General features: G+C 40.2%; 1 protein-coding gene across 4 annotated transcripts in view; it reads left to right on the top strand.

Annotated features, from left to right (window-relative positions):
* SLC17A5 (solute carrier family 17 member 5) overlaps positions 1 to 22,820 on the top strand; it is a 59,696-nt gene that overhangs the window by 10,928 nt on the left and 25,948 nt on the right. For 3 of the 4 annotated variants that reach the window (XM_033217678.1, XM_033217680.1, XM_033217677.1), the window contains 5 exons: positions 1,649 to 1,882; positions 5,040 to 5,127; positions 6,836 to 6,922; positions 8,023 to 8,141; positions 20,011 to 20,169. In XM_033217678.1, coding sequence (XP_033073569.1) covers positions 1,649 to 1,882; positions 5,040 to 5,127; positions 6,836 to 6,922; positions 8,023 to 8,141; positions 20,011 to 20,169 — 687 coding nt within the window. The remainder of the gene's footprint in view (positions 1 to 1,648; positions 1,883 to 5,039; positions 5,128 to 6,835; positions 6,923 to 8,022; positions 8,142 to 20,010; positions 20,170 to 22,820) is intronic. The other variant, XM_033217679.1, reaches the window with a different exon arrangement.

The following is a 22,820-nucleotide window of genomic DNA, read 5'->3' as shown; positions in this document are numbered from 1 at the left end:
ACTCCAACCTGTGACCTTCAGGGACAATACTGCTGGACTATACATGAAATCCTAGAATTCCACAGATAAACTTCTAATTGGTACCCTAAATAAGGGAAAGTATGAGTTTGCTTTGTGTCTTTTTCTTTGCAAAGTGCTTTTGTTGACCCTGCTACTTATCTTCATCTGCCTTGTATCAACAGTAGAAAGAAATCCTGGAATAGTTCTTGACATGTTGGCTTGGTTATACAGCTACACTGCATTAAAGATGTCAGATACTCATATGAGTCACTAAATCTTCATTAGTACCTTACTATGCACTGCTACTAATGAAAACACAGGTTCTGGCCGGGGGCGGTGGCTCAAGCCTGTAATCCCAGCACTTTGGGAGGCCGAGACGGGCGGATCACAAGGTCAGGAGATCAAGACCATCCTGGCTAACCCAGTGAAACCCCGTCTCTACTAAAAAATACAAAAAACTAGCCGGGCGAGGTGATGGGTTCCTATAGTCCCAGCTACTCGGGAGGCTGAGGCAGGAGAATGGCGTGAACCCTAAAGGCGGAGCTTGCAGTGAGCTGAGATCCGGCCACTGCACTCCAGTTTGGGTGACAGAGCGAGACTCCCTCTCAAAAAAAAAAGAAAACACAGGTTCTACTCATATGAAGTTTGTGGCTTGATTTAAATTCTTGCTCTTTGGTATAGTTCCATATGCTTGTTTAAGTGCTTGGTCTGAAATGGGGAGATATTGTTAATATTTATATGTATGCATGTTAATAGCCAGCATTAACTGTGCATCAAGCCTTATTTTATGTGCCTATTTCATTTCCTCTTCCCAGATCACACATTCGGTAAGTAGTAGAGCTAAGATTAAAACCAAGCCTGGTTCCCAAAGCCTAGCTCAGCCTCTACAGTTTTCTGTTTAATAGCTTTCTGGATTAAGCCTGTGACTCTTTTTTTGGGAGGGGGAGGCAGTGCCAGGGGAGACAGCAGCCTCCCAAGCCATAGTAGGCTCAGAGACACCAAAGCCTTTTTTGTGATTCTTTTGTGAGCCTTCTTGGTCATAGTTATTACAAAGCTATCTGCAGCACATCCTGCAGTCTAGTTTTATAAAATTGTAAGCCTTCTTGAAGTTTACAACTGTCAGTTCTTTTTCATTCACTTCTACATACTGTATGTCTATATTGTTTTTTCTTTGTTTTTTGTTTTGTTTTGTTTTGTTTTGAGACGGAGTCTCGCTGTCTCCCAGGCTGGAGTGCAGTAGCGCGATCTCGGCTCACTGCAAGCTCCGCCTCCCGGGTTCACGCCATTCTCCTGCCTCAGCCTTCCAAGTAGCTGGGACTACAGGCACCCGCCACCATGCCCGGCTAATTTTTTGTATTTTTAGTAAAGACGGGGTTTCACCGTGTTAGCCAGGATGGTCTCGATCTCCTGACCTCGTGATCCGCCCACCTTGGCCTCCCACAGTGCTGGGATTACAGGCATGAGCCACCGCGCCTGGCCTGTATGTCTATATTGTTATGACTCACCCACCTACTAGAAAGTTTGCATGTTCTTCAGTCCAAAATAGTGGTTCAAGATCTCATTTATATGTACTTGCATACCAGTAAGAGAAAAGAGCTGTTGCGTGAAGGTCTTAAAGGATTGTTTTATTCTCTTCTGATATTTGTAGGGTAAGAAGTACCAGTGGGATGCAGAAACTCAAGGATGGATTCTCGGTTCCTTTTTTTATGGCTACATCATCACACAGATTCCTGGAGGATATGTTGCCAGCAAAATAGGGGGGAAACTGCTGCTAGGATTTGGGATCCTTGGCACTGCTGTCCTCACCCTGTTCACTCCTATTGCTGCAGATTTAGGAGTTGGACCACTCATTGTACTCAGAGCACTAGAAGGACTAGGAGAGGTAATTTCCTTTTCTCTCTTGTTTTACTTCTTACCCTGTGTCTCCTTCTCTTCTTCTTAAAGATATCATTCTTTGGTATGAATATGAACCAAAAAATAACATTGGATGATAACAGGGGTTTATTTTTTAGAGAAAGGACTAACTAGAAAATTACCTGAATAGATTTTGTTTGTGGTAAATGAGGTATCTAATAGGAGCACCCCAAAATTGGAAACTGTACTCAAAAACCAGAGAAAACATTTTTCCAGAAGAGACTTCATAGCTCATACTTTAGGAGAGAAGAAAATAAACCACTAATAAATGGTTAAGATAGGCCGGGTGTGGTGGCTCATGCCTGTAGGCCGAGGTGGGCAGATCACTTGAGGTCAGGAGTTTGAGACCAGCCTGGCCAACATGGTGAAACCCTGTGTCTGCTAAAAGTAAAAAAATTAGCCGGGCATGGTGGTACACACCTGTAATCGCAGCTACTCGGGAGGATGAAGTGGGAGAATCACTTGAACCCAGGAGGCAGAGGTTGCAGTGAGCCACGATTGCTCCACTGTACTCCAGCCTGGACGACAGCAAGTCTCCGTCTCAAAAGAAAAAAAATGGTTAAGATTGGCCATCATTACCTCTTATACTCTTGCCACAGTTCTCTTCTATCATTGATGCCCAGGTCTGAAGCACATTGTACACAATAGACTGTTGAGTTGCATTGAATTTCTTTTTTATCACTTATTCTTTTATTTTTTCTGGTCTTGTAACTTAGAGACAAATATTTTATTATTTTATATAACTATGTCAATTTAGTTCTATGATTCTGGTGATTAATTTTTGGCTCTTTTATTTCCCTCCTCTTAATAGTTTTATCATTTTTTAAAATTTTGATTCTTGTCTTTCTTTTCTGTCTCACTTTTCTTTTGTATTACATCATGTGTACCCCCATACTTAATAATTTTCACTTTTCCTTTATAATGTTGAACTTCTACCTCTGAAACCCAGGGAAAGGTGTATTTTGATCTCTTGCATTTCTTTAATTCAAGCAAGATAATGGCCACTGGACTTGGTGTAGAGCATGAAGATTATTTTAAGTAGCAGCGTATCATGCTGTTGGAATAAACACTGGACCAGAGTTTGAATAATAGCTCTATTGTATCTAACAGTGAAACTTAGGTAAGCTCTAATCTCTAGACCTCAGTTCCATCATTTTTTAAACTGGGACTAAAATACCTTCCCTGTTTTCAGTCACAGGATAGATATAAAATTCATATGGTGATAAGGATTGCTAGAATACTTTGCCAGGTACTATTTAAAGATGTTTCATTCATCTGAATGTTTTTATTTTGTTCTTATCAATAGAGATCTATTAAAGTAAACCCTTCCTGATCACAAAATTAAAATTACTCCTCTATTACCAGGTTCCTATTCTTCTTGACAAAGTAAAATATACTTAAATCTAGCATATTTTCTCTGATCCTAGTATTGAATCTCCTTCCTGAATGTATTACCATATTTTACTTCTAGTTTATGCCACTAATTTAATATTACGGCATATTGATCATATTACTACTGTTATCTCAGGTGACATTTTATTTCCTTTTTTTTTCTAGTTTTTGAGACGGAGTCTCGCTCTGTCGCCCAGGCTGGAGTGCAATGGCACGATCTCAGCTCACTGCAACCTCCGCCTCCCAAGTTCAAACAATTTTCCTTCCTCAGCCTCCCAAGTAGATGAGATTACAGGCACGTGCCACCACGCCTGGCTAATTTTTGTATTTTTAGTAGAGACGGGGTTTCACCATATTGGCCAGGCTGGTCTCGAACTTCTGACATCAAGTGATCTGCCTGCCTCAACCTCCCAAAGTGCTGGGATTACAGGCGTGAGCCACCATGTCCGGCCAAAAACTAAATAGAATTTAAGTTGTGTTTATACTCAGGTTCTCTCATCCTTCTTCATCCCTCCAGTATGTATCACAGATGCATTTCCTCATTCATAAAGGACACTTAGATTACTATCTTTCTTTCCTGCCATCTGATTCACCATAAATATACCTACATTGTCCCTAGGTTTTATAATAAAGTTTTCTACAACATAATGTCTGTGGGCATTTCCAAACATCTTAAGTTTTCTTCTATAATGATTCATCCTGTGTATGCTCCATGACATAGATTCTTACTGATTTGCAGTGTATCTAAGTCATCTTTGCCTTCCATTGGTATTACGTTTTTTAATTCCTTTTTTGTTTGTTTGTTTTTGGTTTTGAAAGAGTCAGCAGAAAGTATAAAGTATTAAAACATTTATTCTCTTCTCCACTAATAATAGCACTAGCTACCATTTATCTTTACAACAATTATGCAACTGCCTTGAAGTTCAAGGAGGTTAACTAATCTTTCTGAAGTGGCACAGAGAGTGTCCAAGGAGAGCTGTTCTCTCTCACTCTCCTGTGGTATCTCCTCATTTAACCAGTCTCTATGAAACTGCCTCTTTCCACATCTCATTACCTCTCCGTGTCAGTAAGTGGCATCTACTAGGCTCATTATTGCAGGAAAAAAAAGAAAAAAGGCTGTAAACATGCTAATTGAATTAATCCTTTTTTTAATAGGACTGTTTTTCCAGTTGGTTGTCAACTTGAATTTTTTTTCAGTATCCCAAAGTATTAGCTCAGTATTTTTTAAAGTTATAACTTAGTAATATTCCTTTCATTCAGGTGATTAATAAAGTGAATGAGCAAAATTAACCTTGAGCGTGATCCCTTTATGTCCTCACTCAGTACAATTATTTTAGATTTATTGTAAACCTTATCTTGTCATCTTCAAACCAGTTCCAAAATCCATGAATCTTTGGGGAGTTTTACTTTTTTTTTTTTTTTTTAAGAGATAGGGTCTCACTATGTTGCCCAGGCTGATTTCAAACTCCTGGGCTCAAGCAATCCTCCTGCCTTGGCCTCCCAAAGTGCTGGGATTATAGGCATGAGCCACCACACCCAGCCCCCAGATCCTGAAAGTATTTCATTTTAAGGTATTTTCACTTAACACTATAAAAATATCTCACTTCATGGAACCTGATTCTGGTTTTATTCTTATCCAGAAAATGCTTTTGTAGAAAAATACTTAACTTACGTTAAAACATTAACAAAACTACCTTACATTTCATCAGAAATATCATGTTCCCTTCTCTCAGGGTGTTACATTTCCAGCCATGCATGCCATGTGGTCTTCTTGGGCTCCCCCTCTTGAAAGAAGCAAGCTTCTTAGCATTTCATATGCAGGTGAGATAACAATTATCAAATTTTGCTGTAATATGTTATGTATATATCAACCTTGGGGGAAAAGTGCCTGAATACCAGAATGATGCAGTGTCGGATTGGATGCCCCTTTGGGGAGAACATTAAGTTTCAGTAGTACAACTTTATTACCAATTTTTCTCTTTGGCTCAACAACTTATAGTAATGTGGCTTAATTGACTAATGTCATTTTCCCCATCTACCATCATCTATTTCAAAGTATGTTGCCTTTTCAGATATTGGTATAAAGATGCTCTTTTTGTTTCTTTTTCTGTTTACTTTTTTGGGGTTTTTAAAATTTATTTTTGCTTGTTTAGAGATGCTTTTTAATAAAAAGGGAAAAAAGGCCAGTAGCTAGAAAATGGAATGTTTTTGTCCTTAAATTGTGATTTCTGTTTTGGTTAACTAATGAATGTATCATGATTCTCAACCCCACTCTTCATGCGTCTTTTTTCTATGCATCTTTATTTGCCATCATTTTGATCTACAGGTGAGATAACATGAGTTTTATATATGTGAATTATAATTTTACCAGATTGCATAAGATATTCTAGCCTTTCTTTCATTGACTGAATTAAAATTTTTCCACCTGACTGCTTTTTAAATATAGTAGTTGAGAAAAGGCCTCTCTGTGGTACTTTTAAGCTAAAATCTGAAGGATAACAACAAACCATTCATGCAGGGAGAAGAGCATTTCAGCCAATCAGAACAGCATGTACGAGGGCACTCAGGCAGGAAATAACATAAAGGTTTAAACAAATGGAAAACTACTTTGGGTCACTAGAACTCAGTGAGTAGGGAGGATAATGGCATAAGATGAGGTTAGAGAAAGAGATAAGAGTCGGGTTATATCAGGTCTTATAGACTACAGGAAAGAATGTAGATTGTTTTTTAAGAGGCATGATTCAATTACATTTTAAGACGATTATTCTTGCAGCTATGTGGAGATTGACATGAGAAATCTGATGATAGATTCAAGAACAGGTACTATCTAAGGTTCCCCTTTACTATTGAATAAATCCCAAACTCCTTGCACTAAGGGCAAGATTCTTTACAGTCTTCACTGCTTTATTGCAGCTAGCCTTATATCTCTGGCAGACAGTGCCTAGCTTGGAGTAGGTACTCAGTAACTGTTCCACTGTCCAACCTGTTTTTCCAGCTTTATCTTCTTTTTTCTTTCCTTTACCCAAATGAAGTTCCCAAGCCTCCTACTCTCTGCTTTCCTGCTTCCATTCCTTTGCTTGTCCTGTTACACTACCTCTATATCTTTTTTCTAATCTTGTTTCTATGGGACCAAATGTTAGGCTTTTTTTTTTTTTTTAGACAGGGTCTCACTCCAGGCTGGGGTGCAGTGGCACAGTTGCCGCTCACTGCAGCCTCAACAGCTGAAGCGATCCTCCCACCTCAGCCTCCCAAGTAGCTAAGTAGCTGTTACTACAAGCGTGCGCCACCACCATGCCCAGATAATTTTTGTATTTTTAGTACAGATAGTAGTTTGCCATATTGCCCAGGCTGGTCTCAAACTTCTAGGCTCAGGTGATCCACCCACGTCAGCCTCCCAAAGTGCAGGGATTACCGGCATGAGCCACTGTGCCCAACCTGTTACCCATCGTCTGTAAGCAGTAGACCTGCCTGTCCTGTCTTTGTTTCTCTCTCTCCAAAGTTTATAAAATAGTTTTATGTGTTGTTCTAGGAGCACAGCTTGGGACAGTAATTTCTCTTCCTCTTTCTGGAATAATTTGCTACTACATGAATTGGACTTATGTCTTCTACTTTTTTGGTAAGTTTACATTTTTAGCTGAATTATAATGTAACAAATTCAAAATGTAATAATAGTAGCCTAATAATGTGTTAAAAATATATCTTCCAAATTACTGAAACAGAGTTCTAAAACATTTCCTGATAACCTGTTTTTCAAGTTGGTATGGTTTACTTGACCTATTTGAATTATGACCTGATGTTCGTTTTGGAATATTTCTCAGTAGAAATGACTCTTGATCCTGGACTTAAATAGTACATTTGCTATCAAAAAAATCACTGTCTTGGGTATTTTAAGTTTCTTCTCAAGCAAAGTAGGATGTTCTCACTTGGTAGTTTTAATGTTTGTTGTTTTTTTTTTTTTTTCTTTTTACTTAGTCCCAAGGCATTTTATTTCTCAGTTTCCTTGGCAGCATGATACACATTTTTAATAAATTAGATTTTCACATAGACGTATCATGCAAGAAATGTATCTGCAATCAAAATTTAAAAATCAACTAACAAAAGCAGACACCTTTGGAAATATGTAGATTGTGGAAATATATCTTCAAAAAGGTTTGTCTGGTAGACCCTGATAGGCAAAGTCATGGTTAAAAGTTGTTTTCTTCTGGCGGGGCTCAGTGGCTCACACCTGTAATCCCAGCACTTTGGGAGGCCGAGGCAGGTGGATCACGAGGTCAGGAGTTCAAGACCAGCCTGGCCAACATGGTGGAACCCCGTCTCTACTCAAAATACAAAAATTAGCCGGGTGTGGTGGCATGTGCCTGTAGTCCCAGCTACTCAGGAGGCTGAGACAGTAGAGTTGCTTGAACCCGGCAGGCAGAGATGGCAGTAGGCTGAGATCACGTCACTGCACTCCAGCGTGTGCGACAGAGCAAAGACTCTATCTCCAAAAAAAAAAAAAAAAGTTTTCTTCAAAATGTATAAGCAATAATACAGTTATAGCAATTATCCCATTAAATTGAATCCAAACTGAAGTCAGTTTTACATTGAATTTATAGTTACATAATTTTTTCAAGATATGTAAAAGTTGTTGGTGGTGCATTCTAATTTTGTGTTTTTGTTTTCTTTTGTTTTTTATTTGATACATTCTAATTTTATCTATTATTTTTCTATTTTAAGGTACTATTGGAATATTTTGGTTTCTTTTGTGGATCTGGTTAGTTAGTGACACACCACAAAAACACAAGAGAATTACCCATTGTGAAAAGGAATACATTCTTTCATCATTAAGAAATCAGGTATGGACTTTGACACATTTTAAAAATAATGTCAGAACCTTTTTTTCTTCAGAATTAAGATATCAAAATAGATATCTTAATTTTTAAAATAGATATTCCTATCCAAAGATATCTATTTTTCAAAATAGATATTCCTATTGTACATGCTCTAGACAAAGTAGAATAGGCAAATGAAATAAATATCCAAAGTATTGTCTGGCTGGGTGCAGTGACTCACACTTGTAATCCCAGTACTTTGGGGAGGTCTAGGTGGGAGGATCATTTGAGGTTAGGAGACTAGCCTAGTCAACATAGTGAGACCCTTTCTCTACAAAACATTTAAAACATTTTAAAAATATTTTTAAAATACATAAAATATTGTCTGAAGAATTTCAGTTCTTTCATTTTTTATAGAAAGTATAGTTTTATAAACTATAAAAAATATTTTTAAGTCATTTTCAACCTTTTAGTGTAGTGATTATCAAATGAGTCTTGTTTGTTTTTTCCACTTGATTGGTAGAAAATAAAATGTGTTATTCATGAAAGGATTCTCATTCTGACCATTAGTTGTTAGAAAACCAACTAGTGTGTTTATACAGTTGTGGATCCCAAATCTGAGAATTTTGAATCCAAAATACTCTGAAATCCAAAAGTTTTTGAGAACCTACATGATGCTCAAAGGAAATGCTCATTGGAGCATTTCAGAGTTCAGATTTTTGGATTTTAAGATTTAGGATGCCTGGCCAGCTGTGATGGCTCACTCCTGTAATCCTAACACTTTGGGAGGCTGAGGCAGGCGGATCGCCTGAGGTCAGGAGTTCAAGACCAACCTGGCCAACATGACAAAACCCCGTCTCTACTAAAAATACAAAAATTAGCTGGGCATGGTGGCACACACCTGTAGTCCCAGCTACTCAGGAGGCTGAGACAGGAGAATTCCTTGAACACAGGAGGTGGAGGTTGCAGTGAGCTGAGATCTGGCCACTGCACTCCAGCCTGGGCAACAGACCGAGACTCCGTCTCAAAAAGAAAAACAAGATTTAGGATGCTTAACTGGGAAGGTATGTGATACAAATATTCTAAAATCCAAAATCCGAAACACTTCTGGTTCCAAGCATTTCAGACAAGGGATGTTGGACCCGTATCTGTATTTTTAAACAGGTGTGATTAAAGAAAGAGAACAGCACATTTATTATGATATAATATTATTTTATCATATACATCTGTTTGTTCTTCTAGAGTAAGTCTTTAGAAAAAAATGTATATCTTATTAAAACCAGATTTCAATCACTTAAGCACAAAGGCAAATCAGAAATAAAAGTCTATCATAATTTAATATACTAAATTCTCAAACCATGGAAACAAAATGTTTGCCTTTTGAGTAGAATAAAAGAAGAACATAAAAACATTAGGAAAGACTAAAATATACACAGTTTGTTTTCAGCATTCTTATTGACTTCAAAGTCACTTTATTAGTTTAAAAGCATAAAATATTTTAAACTTCTATTAAATTATCATGATAGATATTTTATTTTATTTATATATACATATATATATATTTTTTTTTTTTTTTTTTTTTTTGAGACGGAGTTTCGCTCTCTCATGCAGGCTGGAGTGTAGTGGCACGATTTCGCCTCATTGCAACCTCCATCTCCCAGGTTCAAACAATTCTCCTGCCTCAGCCTCCTGAGTTGCTGGGATTACAGGTGCATACCACCACTCCCAGCTACATTTTTGTATTTTTAGTAGAGACGGGATTTTACCATATTAGCCAGGCTGGTCTCGAACTCCTGGCCTCAAGCGATCCTACCATCTTGGCCTCTGAAAGTGCTGGGACTACAGGTGTGAGCCACTGCGCCCAGCCCAAGATTGATATTTTAAATATTTATATACAGTATAACCAGGCAGTAAAATTAAAAACTTAGTCTTGACTGGGCATGGTGGCTTACGCCTGTAATCCCAGCACTTTGGGAGGCTAAAGCAGGCAGATTTCTTGAGCCCTGGAGTTCAAGCCCAGCCTGGACAACATAGCAAGACCCCATCTCTAAAAAGAAGAAAAAATGTACTCTTTAGCATTTATTTTTAAGTTTTTTTATTTTGCTATAAATGTCTCTACAAGCAGCTGAACTTTAAGAATTCTGACCTGTCTTGATCTTTGCCAAAGATTGGCAAAAACTCAGAAGCAGAAGAAATCAGCACTGTAATAAAGTTTTAACCAGGCAGAGAGCTCATATCCAAAGTTAATTGGGTCTGAGTCTTCCCAGTGGAAAATAATAATAATAATAATAATTAATGCAAATAAAAAGAAAGTTTTAGCTGGGTGTGATGGCACACACATGCAGTTCCAGCTGCTCAGGAGGCTGAGGCAAGGGGGCTGCTTGAGCCCAGGAGGTCAAGGTTGCAGTGAACTATAATCAGCCATTGCACTCCAACCTGGGCAACAGAGCAAGACCATGTCTCAAAATAAAAAGTTAAGTTACTTTGAAAGTTTAGAGTCCTACATGATGTTAATTGAATTACCCACTTTTTCCCCTTAAGGAACAGGTAAAAAAAACTTTAACACATTATAAACAGATGTTGCCATGTAAAACTTGCTATGTTTTGTCATTTTCTCAACGTTGATGGGTAACAGCTTGCTTCTTCCAATATTTCATTTTTATCATGATCTTCCAGAACTTATAAAACTTTTGAGTTTGTTTAAATTTTTTTAAAAGCTTTCCCTTGGCCAGGGGTGGTGGCTCGCACCTGTAATCCCAACACTTGGCAAAGAGGCAAGATGGAAGGATTGCTTGAGCCCAGGAATTGAGACCAGCCTGGGCAACATGACGAGATCTCATCTCTACAAAAAATTTAAAAATTAGCCAGGTGTGAGGTTACACACCTATAGTCCCAGCTACTCAGCAGGCTGAGGCAGGAGGATTGTGTGAGCCTGGGAAGTCAAGGCTATAGTAAGCTGTGTTTGTGCCACTGTACTCCAGCTTGGGCAACAGAGCAAGACCTTGTCTTAAAAAAAAAAAAATCTTTCTCTACATTGGTATGTGTCTTAATCTTTCCAAACTTAGGTTGTTTCTCCACACACTTCAGAAAAAGGAATATCCAGAGGCAAGAGATTTAGGAGGAGAAGCCCAGATTGCGTTCTTTTTTTGTTTTTGAGTCTAGCTCGGTACCCATGCTGGAGTGCAGTGGCACCATCACAGCTCAGTGCAGCCTCGACCTTACAGGTTCAAGCAGTCTTCCCACCTCAGCCTCTCAAGTAGCTGGGACTACAGGTGCACACCACCATGGCTAGCTAATTATTTTTTGTAGAGATGGAGTCTCCCTATGATAATCAAGCTGATCTTAAACTGCTGGGCTTAAGGAGTCTTCCTGCCTTAGACTCCCAAAATGCTGGGATTACAGGCATGAGTCACCATGTACAACCAGACTGCATTCTTAAAGCACATGATGTTATAGTTGATAATGTCGTAAAATGATGTATTACATGAAGCTCTACCTTTAAATCTTGGACCCAAGAAATGTGTAGCATCTACTCATTCATTCTTTAAACATTTTTTTTTTTTTTTGATACTTGACTATGACCTAGGTTCTTAGTCAGCTGAGGACTTAAAAATGAGTAAGAGGAAAAAAATAAAACATGGTTCCTGTGGGACCCGAGGTCTCCAGAGGGAGACAGACATGGATGGACAGAATTTCAATATAATACAGCCTGCGTAATGCAGTGTATAAGGTACAGGACATCTTTGGAACAGAGAAGGTGGCAGTCCTCAGCCAGCCTGGGGCAGATAGGAAAAGCTTCCTTATGTCAGTGCCTTCTGGCCAAAGCCCATCAGGAACACACTTACAGTTGAACAAGTTGGGTGTCTTGGTTCATTGCAGTAAGGAAGAAAGCACACCATGAAGGACCATGAGGGCATCTCAGTGCAGAGTTGAGAGGAACTTGTTGCAGTTTAGACATGTATTAGATGACTTCGGGAAGGGTTTAAAGAATTAATGTTTTGCTCTGGATTTGATAATTCTATGATGAATTTTTATCTAGAAGGTGGGGGTAAATCTGTGATTAGTAAGGGCACAGCAGTCACTCATATTAGCTAGGAGAGGAAGACATTTGCTCGTTTTTTGTAGTTTATGGCATTCTTGTTTTTGTCTGTGCTCAAATGACTGTGGAGTGCTTTTTTTCTTCTTCTTTTTAGAGACAGGGTCTCGCTCTGTCTCCCAAGCTGCCATGCAGTGGGGTGATATCGGCTCACTGTAAAGTGGTCTTATTTTTGTCATGCTCCAGCATGCTCATAGAGTGGCCTGGTTTCGGTTCAACAGAACCCCAGGCCTAGATGTTAGAACCAGGACAGTTTAGCTTACCACAGCCCAGGACTACTTTTTTTCTTTCTTTCTTTCTTTTTTTTCTTTTGAGACAGAGTTTTGCTCTTTTTGCCCAGGCTGAAGTGCAATTGTGCAATCTCAGCTCACTGCAACCTCCGACTTCCAGGTTCAAGTGACTCTCCTGCCTCAGCCTCCTGAGTAGCCAGGATAACAGGTGTGCACCACCACGCCCAGCTAATCTTGTATTTTTAGTAGAGACTAAAAATGGTTTCTCCATGTTGGTCAGGCTGGGCTCGAACTCCTGACCTCAGATGATCCGCCCGCCTTCATCTCCCAAAGTGCTGGGATTACAGGCGGGAGCCACCACATCCAGCCTGACTGCTTTTTTTCTTTCTCACTTTCCTGAGAGAAAGAGTGATATCTTCCAGAGAGAGTGACACCTTCTAGGAAGTGTGGCTGTTGGGTGTTGCTCTCCTGCATAAGGCAAAGGCAAAAAACGTCAGGAGGAGGAAGCAAGTGGAAGTCAGGTCATGGAGGGTCCTCTGTGCCTCACTAAGGAGCTTAGCCTTTATCCTTTAGGCACTGGGATGCCATGAAGTATCTGTAAGCTCGAAGTGACAGAATCAGGTTTGCATTCTAGATAGCTTATGCTGGCAGTCATGTCGAAGGAGATCTGAGCTGGACAAGCAAGAGTTGCAGTTAGAATGTTTTCTCAGTTATCCAACCAAGAAAAAGTCAGTACTTATAGGTAGAAATGTGATTTCATTCTTACAATAGGTGGATTTTACAATTATGATAGCATATATAGTTCTAATTCTGATTCAGAAATGTCTACAAGAAGAGAAATAGGCTGGGTGCGGTGTCTCACACCTGTAATCCCAGCACTTTGGGAGGCCAAGGCAGGTGGATCATGAGGTCAGGAGTTCAAGACCAGCCTGGTCAATATGGTGAAACTCCATCTGTAGTAAAAATACAAAAATTCGCCAGGCATGGTGGTGTGTGCTAGTAGTCCCAGCTACTCGAGAGGCTGAGGCAGAAGAATCTCTTGAACCTGGGAGGCAGAGGTTACAGTGAGCCGAGATCGTACCACTGCACTCCAGCCTGGTCGACAGAGCAAGACTCTATTTCAAAAAAAAGAAAAAGAGAGTCTCATGACTAGTGAGTGCTTTAAGATCATCGACTACTCCTCTGTGTTGAAGATCTCTTTTTAATGAATTGTGGAAAAACATTACCACTTCACCCATTGACGTGTTCTTTCCTATATATCTGCTATTTTTGTTGTTGTTGTTGTTGTTTTTTGAGACAGAGTTTCGCTCTTGTTGCCCAGGCTGGAGTGCAATGGTGCGATCCTGGCTCACTATATCATAACCTCCGCCTCCTGGGTTCTAGTGATTCTCCTGCCTCAGCCTCCCAAGTAGCTGGGATTACAGGCATGCACCACCACACCCGGCTAAGTTTTTGTATTTTTAGTAGAGACAGGGTTTCTCCATGTTGGTCAGGCTGGTCTCCAACTCCCAGCCTCAGGTGATCCGCCTGCCTCAGCCTCCCAAAGTGCTGGAATTATAGGCATGAACCATCATGTCCGGCTTCTTCTTCTTTTCTTAATTCCAAGGATATCATGGGGTTTTCTTGTTTGGTTGGTTCTGAGTTTTTTTGTTTTTGTTTTGTTTTTTTGAGACAAGGTCTGGTTCTATTGCCTAGGCTAGAGTGTAATAGCATGATCTTGGCTAACTGCAGCCTCCACCTCCCTCTGCCTCCTGGGTTCAAGCTATCCTCCCACCTCAGCCTATCAAGTAGTTGGGATGCCAGGTGTGTACCACAAAGCCTGCCTAATTTTTGTATTTTTTGTAGAAATGGTTTTGCCATGTTGCCCAGGCTGGTCTTGAACTTGTGAGCTCAAGTAATCTGCCCGCCTCAGCCTCCCAAAGTGCTGGGATTACAGGCATGAGCCACCATGCCCAGCCTGAAGATAGCATGTTTTGTAACTGTTTTACTTCTCCTTTATGCCTTTTAGGAAGAGTATACAATTTTGCAGCATTGCGAAGCAAATCAAATGGGGACCTTGGTTTGAATATTTAGTTGTCAAATTAAGACAGAAATTAAGAGCATTTACTACATGTAACTTTGCTAAATCAATCTGCTGTTACTTGCATTTGACAAGAAAATTTTTTTTGTAGAATGGCATATTAGAAGGTATTCAAGTATTTGTCGAGTGATCTTCCCCTCTGTATTTCACACATTTCATGACAAATCATTTTTATAGTTTGTCCTTTTTCTGTTTCAACTTATATGGAAAAATAGCTGATTGAGCTGTTATTAGAAATTCGATGATACATTCTGCATACAAGATTCAGGATCTCATTGATTTTTCCTTCACAAATTCCATTATCATTTAAATCTCCAAAGTATATTTGCTTTCAAAATGTTGGCTGAGCAAATGATCTGAGCAATTTTTAAATGTTTTGCCCATATGTATTTTCCTTTTTTGGGGGGTGGGGGTGGGAAGGACAGAGTCTCCCTCTGTTCCCAAGGCTGGAGAGCAGTGGCACTGTCTCAGCTCATTGCAACCTCTGCTTCCCAGCTTCAAGTGATTCTCATGTCTCAGCCTCCCGAGTAGCTGGGATTACATGCACGCACCACCTTTCCTGCCTAATTTTTTGTATTTTTAGTAGAACCAGGGTTTCCCTGTGTTGGCCAAGTTGGTCTCGAACTCCTGACCTCAAGTGATCCACCTGCCTTGGCCTCCCAAAGTGCTGGGATTACAGGTGTGAGCCACTGCGCCCAGCCACACATATGTATCTTCTTTTATCAGCAGTGGTATTTTAGAATAATGTAGACCTCTAATAAGAACTTTCAGGACCAGGTGCAGTGACTTAGGCCTGTAATCCCATCACTTTGGGAGGCCTGGGTGGAAGGATCACTTGAGCCCAGGAGTTAGAGGCCTGCCTGGGCAACATAGGGAGACCCCCATTCCTACAAAAAACTTAAAAATTACTCGGTATGATGGCACATGCCAATAGTCTCAGCTACTCAGGAGGCTGAGGTGCGAGGATCGCTAGAGCCCAGGAGGCTGAGGTTGCAGTAGCCGTGATGGCGCCTCTGCACTCCAGCCTGTGCAACAGAGCGAAACCCTGTATCAAAAAAAAAAAAAAAAAAAGCGGCAGGCACAGTAGCTCACGCCTATAATTCCAGCACTTTTAAGGCGGGTGGATCACCTGAGATTAGGAGTTCAAGACCAGCCTGGCCAACATGGTAAAACCCTGTCTCTACTAAAAATACAAAAATTAGCTGGGCGTGGTGGCAGGCGCCTGTAATCCCAGCTACTCAGGAGGCTGAGGCAGGAGAATTGCTTGAACCCAGGAGGCAGATGCCACAGTAAGTTGAGATCGTGCCACTGCACTCCAGCCTGGGTAACAAGAGTGAGACTCCTTCTCAAAAAAAAAAAAAAAAAGCTTTCATAATTTTTAATTTTTTGCCAACAATTAGATATGATGAAGCCATCGAGAGTACGTGTTTACATTGCTTGATTGGCAAAATAGTAGTGTGTTAGAAACAATAGCAAGAGAATAATTTCTAGATAAAGAACATCAAAAAAAGCTGTTTTGTACCTTCTTAAGCCCAACCTTGTGTTGTCCAGTATGGTAGCCACTAGCCCCACATGGCTATTATACTTTTAGTTTAAGTAATTTAATTAAAAATTTAGTTCTGGCCAGACGCAGTGGCTCACACCTGTAATCCCAGTACTTTGGGAGGCTGAGGCAGGCAGATCACGAGGTCAAGAGATCAAGACCATCCTGGCCAACCTGGTGAAACCCCATCTCTACTAAAAATACAAAAATTAGCCGGGCATAGTGGCATGTGCCTGTAGTCCCAGCTACTCAGGAAGCTGAGGCAAGAGAATCACTCGAACCCAGGAGGCAGAGGTTGCAGTGAGTCGAGATCACGACACTGCACTCCAGCCTGGCAACAGTGTGAGACTCCATCTCAAGGGAAAAAAAAGAAAAAAAAAACTAGTTCTGGCCAGGCGTGGTGGCTCATGCCTGTAATCCCAGCACTTTGGGAGGCCAAGGTGAGCAGATCACCTGAGGTCAGGAGTTCAAGACCAGCCTGGTCAACGTAGTGAAACCCCATCTCTACAAAAATACAAAAATTAGCCCAGCATGACCAGCGATTGCTTGTAATCCCAGCTACTCGGGAGGCTGAGGCGGGAGAATTGCTTGAACTCAGGAGACAGAGGTTGTAGTGAGCCAAGATCACTTCACTGAACTCTAGCCTGGGCAACAGAGCAAGACTCCGTCTAAAAATAAAAAAATTTGGTTTGTCACACATATGACAAGGGTTTTGTTTCATTGCATTTTGTTTTCTTTCATCAACCTGTTAGAAGGACAAGGATTTAATAACCGTGCACGTAGAATATTCCATCATCATGGAAAGTTCCATTAGACAGCACTACCTTAAACTCTTGTTTAAGGTAGTGATACTCGGAGAGTTTCTCCTAGTAATATTTGAAAATTCATCTTTAACTTGAAAGTTTTTATAAATGAAGACTTTCCCCCCGAAATATAACTTGTAATGTGGAAATACTATAAGTTGATCTTACGATTCATATTGAGAGAACAGAAAACTGTTGTGTTGTACTTCAGTTACAAATGAACACTAAGCTGGAATACATACATTTCACGTTCTTCTTTCTAAGCCTCTAACCCCGTGGGCCTTGTATTCGTTTGATAAGCAGCTATTGAGAACCTGCCATGTGTCAGGCTTATGTGTTAGACATACAGCTCATCTTGGTTGGGTGATTGTCCAAAAACATCAGATTATCAAAAATTCAATTGATATTTATAGGTTGTAAAAACATACCAGTGTGACTAAAATTAAATATGTCTTATTACAGATTATATTTCCAAGAGGTAGGATACATTCTTCAGAATATATTCAGTTTTCGGAGATCACCACATTTACGCTTGTACCTTTCAGCATAAAAGAATGATTTCACTTCCTTTGTGGATTTCAAAGCCATATAAAAAACACTATGTTCCAAATTCCTTCAAACTCTAAAATCCTCTCTGCCCTGAGCTTTTCAATCAAGACGGATAAGGGCAGACTTTTTAAAATCTAATCTCTACAGCAGTGGGTCCCAAACTTGCTGCACATTGAAATCACCCAGGGATCTTCAAAAACTAGGAATACTTAACCTGCTACCCACCCACAACCTATTCAATTGGTCTGCGGTGTGACCTTGGTCTCAGTGTTTTTAAGGCTCCCCTGGGTGATTCTTATATGCAGCAAAGTTTGGGAACCTACTGCTCTACAGAATCACCAGTGAAACCTTTTAAAACTCAGATTCCTTGGCCCTACACTCAGAGTTTTTTTTTGCTTTACTTGTTTTTGTTTTGTTTATTCAAAAGGCGGAGAAGAGAACACAGGCCCCTATAATTGTAAAGTATAGCTGGAGTTGAAAACCACTGCTGTAAAAGAATAAATGTTCTCTCTCCTTCTCTTTCCCTGTATCTGTACATCTTTGATCATATTAAAAACTACAACCAAGCACAGTGACTCACTGGCTCACGCCTGTAATCCCAGCACTTTGGGAGGCAAGGCTGGTGGATCATTTGAGGTCAGGAGTTCACAACCAGCCTGGCCAACACAATGAAACCCCGTCTCTACTAAAAATACAAAAATAAGCCAGGGGTGGTGGCGGGCGCCTGTAATCCCAGCTACTCGGGAGGCTGAAGCAGGAGAATCGCTTGAACCTCAGAGGCAGAGGTTGCAGTGAGCCAAGATCACACCACTGCACTCCATCCTGGACAACAGAGCAAGACTCCATCTCAAAAATTAAAAAAATAAAAATAAATAAAAGACACTTAAAATAAATGCACTTATGCTGGGGGCAGTGGCTCACACCTGTAATCCCAGAACTTTGGGAGGCTGAGGTAGGCAGATCACTTCAGGTCAGGAGTTCGAAACCAGCCTGGCCAACATGGTGAAACCCCCCCGCTCTACTAAAATACAAAAATTAGCCAGATGTGGTGGTGCATACCTGTAATCGCAGCTACTTGTGAGGCTGAGGCGGGAGAATAGCTTGAACCCAGGAGGCAGAGGTTGCAGTGAGCTGAGATTGCACCACTGCACTCCAGCCTGGGCAATAGAGCAAGATTCCATCTCAAAAAAAAAAAAAAAAATAGGCCAGGTGCAGTGACTCATGCCTGTAATCCCAACACTTTGGGAGACTGAGGCGGGCAGATCACCTGAGGTCAAGAGTTCGAGACCAGCCTGGCCAACATATTGAAACCCTGTCTCTACTAAAAATACAAAAATTAGACATGGTGGCACATGCCCATAGTCCCAGCTACTCGGGAGGCTGAGGCAGGAGAATCCGCTTGAACTGGGAGGCAGAAGTTGCAGTGAGCCGAGAACATGCCACTGCACTCCAGCCTGGGTGACAGAGCAAGACTCTCTAAAATAAATAAAATAAAATAAAATAGTACTTAAACTGCAATATGCTATAATACTCTTGAGGGCAAGCAAACAAGTGAGGATGCCATTATTAACCCCTCTGAATTGGGGGACTCATATGGTTTGTGATCACCTGACATACTCCAGGGCCAACATATTTATTAAATATTAATAGAGTGTGTTTTTTTATTTTTAGAATAAAAATGAGTACAAATAGAAATAAATAGAAATATGTCTTTCCTCACCCCAGCAGATCATCTTGCACACCCCCATGGTGCTTTCACCCTGCTTTAAAGACCACTACTGCATATGACTGCTTACAGAACCCTTGTATTGCCTAATTCTTATAAATCATTTCAATTGAATAAAGATTGGATAATTAAACATGACTTCTAACAGGACCTTCCAATCTCTTTCGTTTACCCTTATGTCAACCTCTGAATTTGACTATGAAACTATATTTTAGAAACAGAGAATTCAGGCCGGGCACAGTGGCTCACGCCTGTAATCCCAGCACTTTGGGTCGGATCACTTGCCGTCAGGAGTTCAAGAACAGCCTAACCAACGTGGTGAAACACCGTTTCTACTAAAAATGCAAAAATTAGCCAGGCGTGGTGGCACATACCTGTGATCCCAGCTACTCGGGAGGCTGAGGCAGGAGAAACACTTGAACCTGGGAGGCAGAGGTTGCAGTGAGCCGAGATTGTGCCATTGCACTCCAGCCTGGGCAACAAGAGCAAAACTTGGTCTCAAAAAAGAAAAAAAAAGAAAGAAAGAAAGAAAGAGAGAGAGAGAGAAAAATCAATGTTGCAGGTGACTTCTGACATTCATAAGGAATATTTAGGGTTGACATTATAGCTCTATGAATACATTTTTACTTTTTCCTGTAATCTGAATCATGGCCTGTCTAGTTAATATATTTTTTTAAAAACCCAACAACTGAATATTTATCATGTATTTTGCTATTTAATATTTCAAAGGAGTTGATTTAAAAATTTGGAGTTTACTAATTAAGGTGATATTCTGTATGAATTCTGGATAGAGTTTTAGCTGATATGGTACAGATCTAAGCATTAATATAGCCGTAGTTTATCCTAATCATTCCTGTTTTCTTCAGCTTTCTTCACAGAAGTCAGTGCCGTGGGTACCCATTTTAAAATCCCTGCCACTTTGGGCTATTGTAGTTGCACACTTTTCTTACAACTGGACTTTTTATACTTTATTGACATTATTGCCTACGTATTTGAAGGAGATCCTAAGGTTCAATATTCAAGAGGTAAGAAAAAATAATCGTCTGCGTCTTATATATATATATTATAAGACCATACACAGAATTTGTTCTCATCTATATAAAATGAAGTTATTTTGTATCTTCCATTTTATTCTGCTGTCCTAAATTTTAGAGATTCTTATACATCAAAGGACTATCAAGAAAATGAAAACCCACTGAATGGGAGAAAGCATTTATAAATCAAATATCTGATAAGGGTCTAGTATCCAGATATATTAAGAATTCTTACAATTCAATAATAAAAAGAGAACGCAGTTTTTAAAATGGGCAAAGGACTTGAATACAAATACACATTTCTCGAAAGATATACAGATGGCCAATAAGCACATGTAAGGATGCCTGACATCAGGCTGGGTGTAGTGGCTCACACCTGTAATCCTACCACTTTGGGAGTTCGAGGCAGGTGGATCACTTGAGGCCAGGCATTTGAGACCAGACTGGGCAACATGGTGAAACTCTGTCTCTGTTAAAAATACAAAAAAGGCCAGGCGCGGTGGCTCACGCCTATAATCCCAGCACTTTGGGAGGCCGAGGCAGGCGGATCACCTGAGGTCAGGAGTTCGAGACCAGCCTGACCAACATGGAGAAACCCTGTCTCTACTAAAAATACAAAATTAGCCGGGCACAGTAGTGCATGCCTGTAATCACAGCTACTCGGGAGGCTGAGACAGGAGAATTGCTTGAACCTGGGAAGCGGAAGTTGTGGTGACCCGGGATCGAGCCATCGCACTCCAGCCTGGGCAACAACAGTGAAACTCCATCTCAAAAAAATAATAATAATAAAATACAAAAATAATCCCAGCACTTTGGAAGGCTGAGGTGGAAGGACTGCTTGAGCCCAGGAGTTCAGGACCAGACTGGATAATACAGCAAAACCGTCTCTACTAAAAACACAAGAAAAAATTAACCTGGCATGGTGGCATATGCCTGTAATCCCAGCTACTAGGGAGGCTGAGGCACGAGAATCTCTTGAACCCAGGAGGCGAAGGTTGCAGTGAGCTGAGATCATGCCCCTGCACTCCAGCCTGGACAGCAGAACAAGACTCTGTCCCAGGAAAAAAAAAAAAAAACTAACAAGGCTGACTGCACAACCTACTGGCTACATGGACTTACCAGCTTTAAAAACTTAAAGTGAATCCTCAGTCATTCACATTCCAAAGTATACTATAAACATTGGCCTGGCTATGTGGACCAAACCTTAAAACTTCAGACAGCTAAGCTGTGAAGAACTCCTGTGTCTACTTCTGAAAAACGATCACTGTATAGAAATATATCCACAAATTGCACTGACAGAAGTTATATTGAAACTAGGGTTTGGCAATATCATGAGATGGATTCACTGTGAGCAACCTTATTTTTCCCAAGTTCTCTGTTAACAGAGCCTGATTATAATCTACTACCACATTTCAACTATAAAGTGGGGCTAATTTTTAAAAAAGAAAAAAATAAAATAAATAATACACTACTACAGTGATTAATTGCATTCAACTGTGCATTGAAAGGTTAATTTGGTAATTATCATTGGGATAAAACTGAGATCCACAGGAAGATTAAAAATAGCAAATCCAGCCAGGCCCGGTGACTCACACCTGTAATCCTAGCACTTTGGGAGGCCAAAGAGGGCAGATCACTTGAGGTCAGTAGTTCGAGGCCAACCTGGCCAACATGGTGAAACCCCATCTCTACTAAAAATATAAAAATTAGCCAGGCATGGTGGCAGGTGCTTGTAGTCCTAGCTACTCAGGAGGCTGAGGCAGGAGAATCGCTGGAACCCAGGAGGCAGAGGTTGCAGTGAGCCAGGACTGAGCCACTGCACTCCAGCCTGGGCAACAGAGCAAGACTCCATCTCAAAAAAAAAAAAAAATAGCAAATTCTCAAAATCATATTAACAAAATCTCTTATTTTACTTATGAAGTATATTTAAAGATTACTACACTGATGTTTCTATTTGACATTTTCAGGAAGAAGTATGTATGGAAGAAATAAAATATCAATAGCTGGCCAGTAATTAATGTTGTATACTTTAAAATAAGGATCTTTTATCTTGCATTCATAGACAAAAAGGTATTATCTTAATTAAAATTAAAAGAAATGTGAATATAGAACCTTCTTTCAGTCTGTAAAATAAAAAGAAATGTGAATAGAGTTTGAAAATAATTCTATAGTTATATAGCCTATTTTTTAATGGATTTTTTTTTTTGAAAATCAATATATTATATTCATGAAATGACCTGGGTGTTTTTGTTTTTGTTTTTTTTTAAATAGTAGAGATGAGGTCTCCCATTGTTGTCCAGGTTGGTTTCATACTCCTGAGCTCAAATGAAACTCCTGCCTCAGCCTCCCAAAGTGTTGGGATTACAGGCATGAGCCACCCTGCCCGGCCATCAGATGGCCTTTGTTCAAAATAAAGCTTGCTTTGAGAAGCATGGTGCAGGCATGCCTCCTTTTATTGCACTATGCTTTATTATACTCTGCAAATATTGTATTTTTTATGAATTAAAGATTTGTGCTAACCCTGCATGGAGCAAATCTGTTAGCACCACTTTTCCAACAGCATGTGCTCACTTCAGGGCTCTTGATCTTTGATGTTAATGTTGTAATTGTTTGGGGGCACCATAATCCTTCCCCATATAAGA

The sequence above is a fragment of the Trachypithecus francoisi genome, unplaced genomic scaffold (genome assembly GCF_009764315.1).
Source record: "Trachypithecus francoisi isolate TF-2019V2 unplaced genomic scaffold, Tfra_2.0 Lachesis_group10, whole genome shotgun sequence".
Lineage (NCBI taxonomy): Eukaryota > Metazoa > Chordata > Mammalia > Primates > Cercopithecidae > Trachypithecus > Trachypithecus francoisi.
This window is presented reverse-complemented; position numbering and strand designations above follow the sequence as displayed.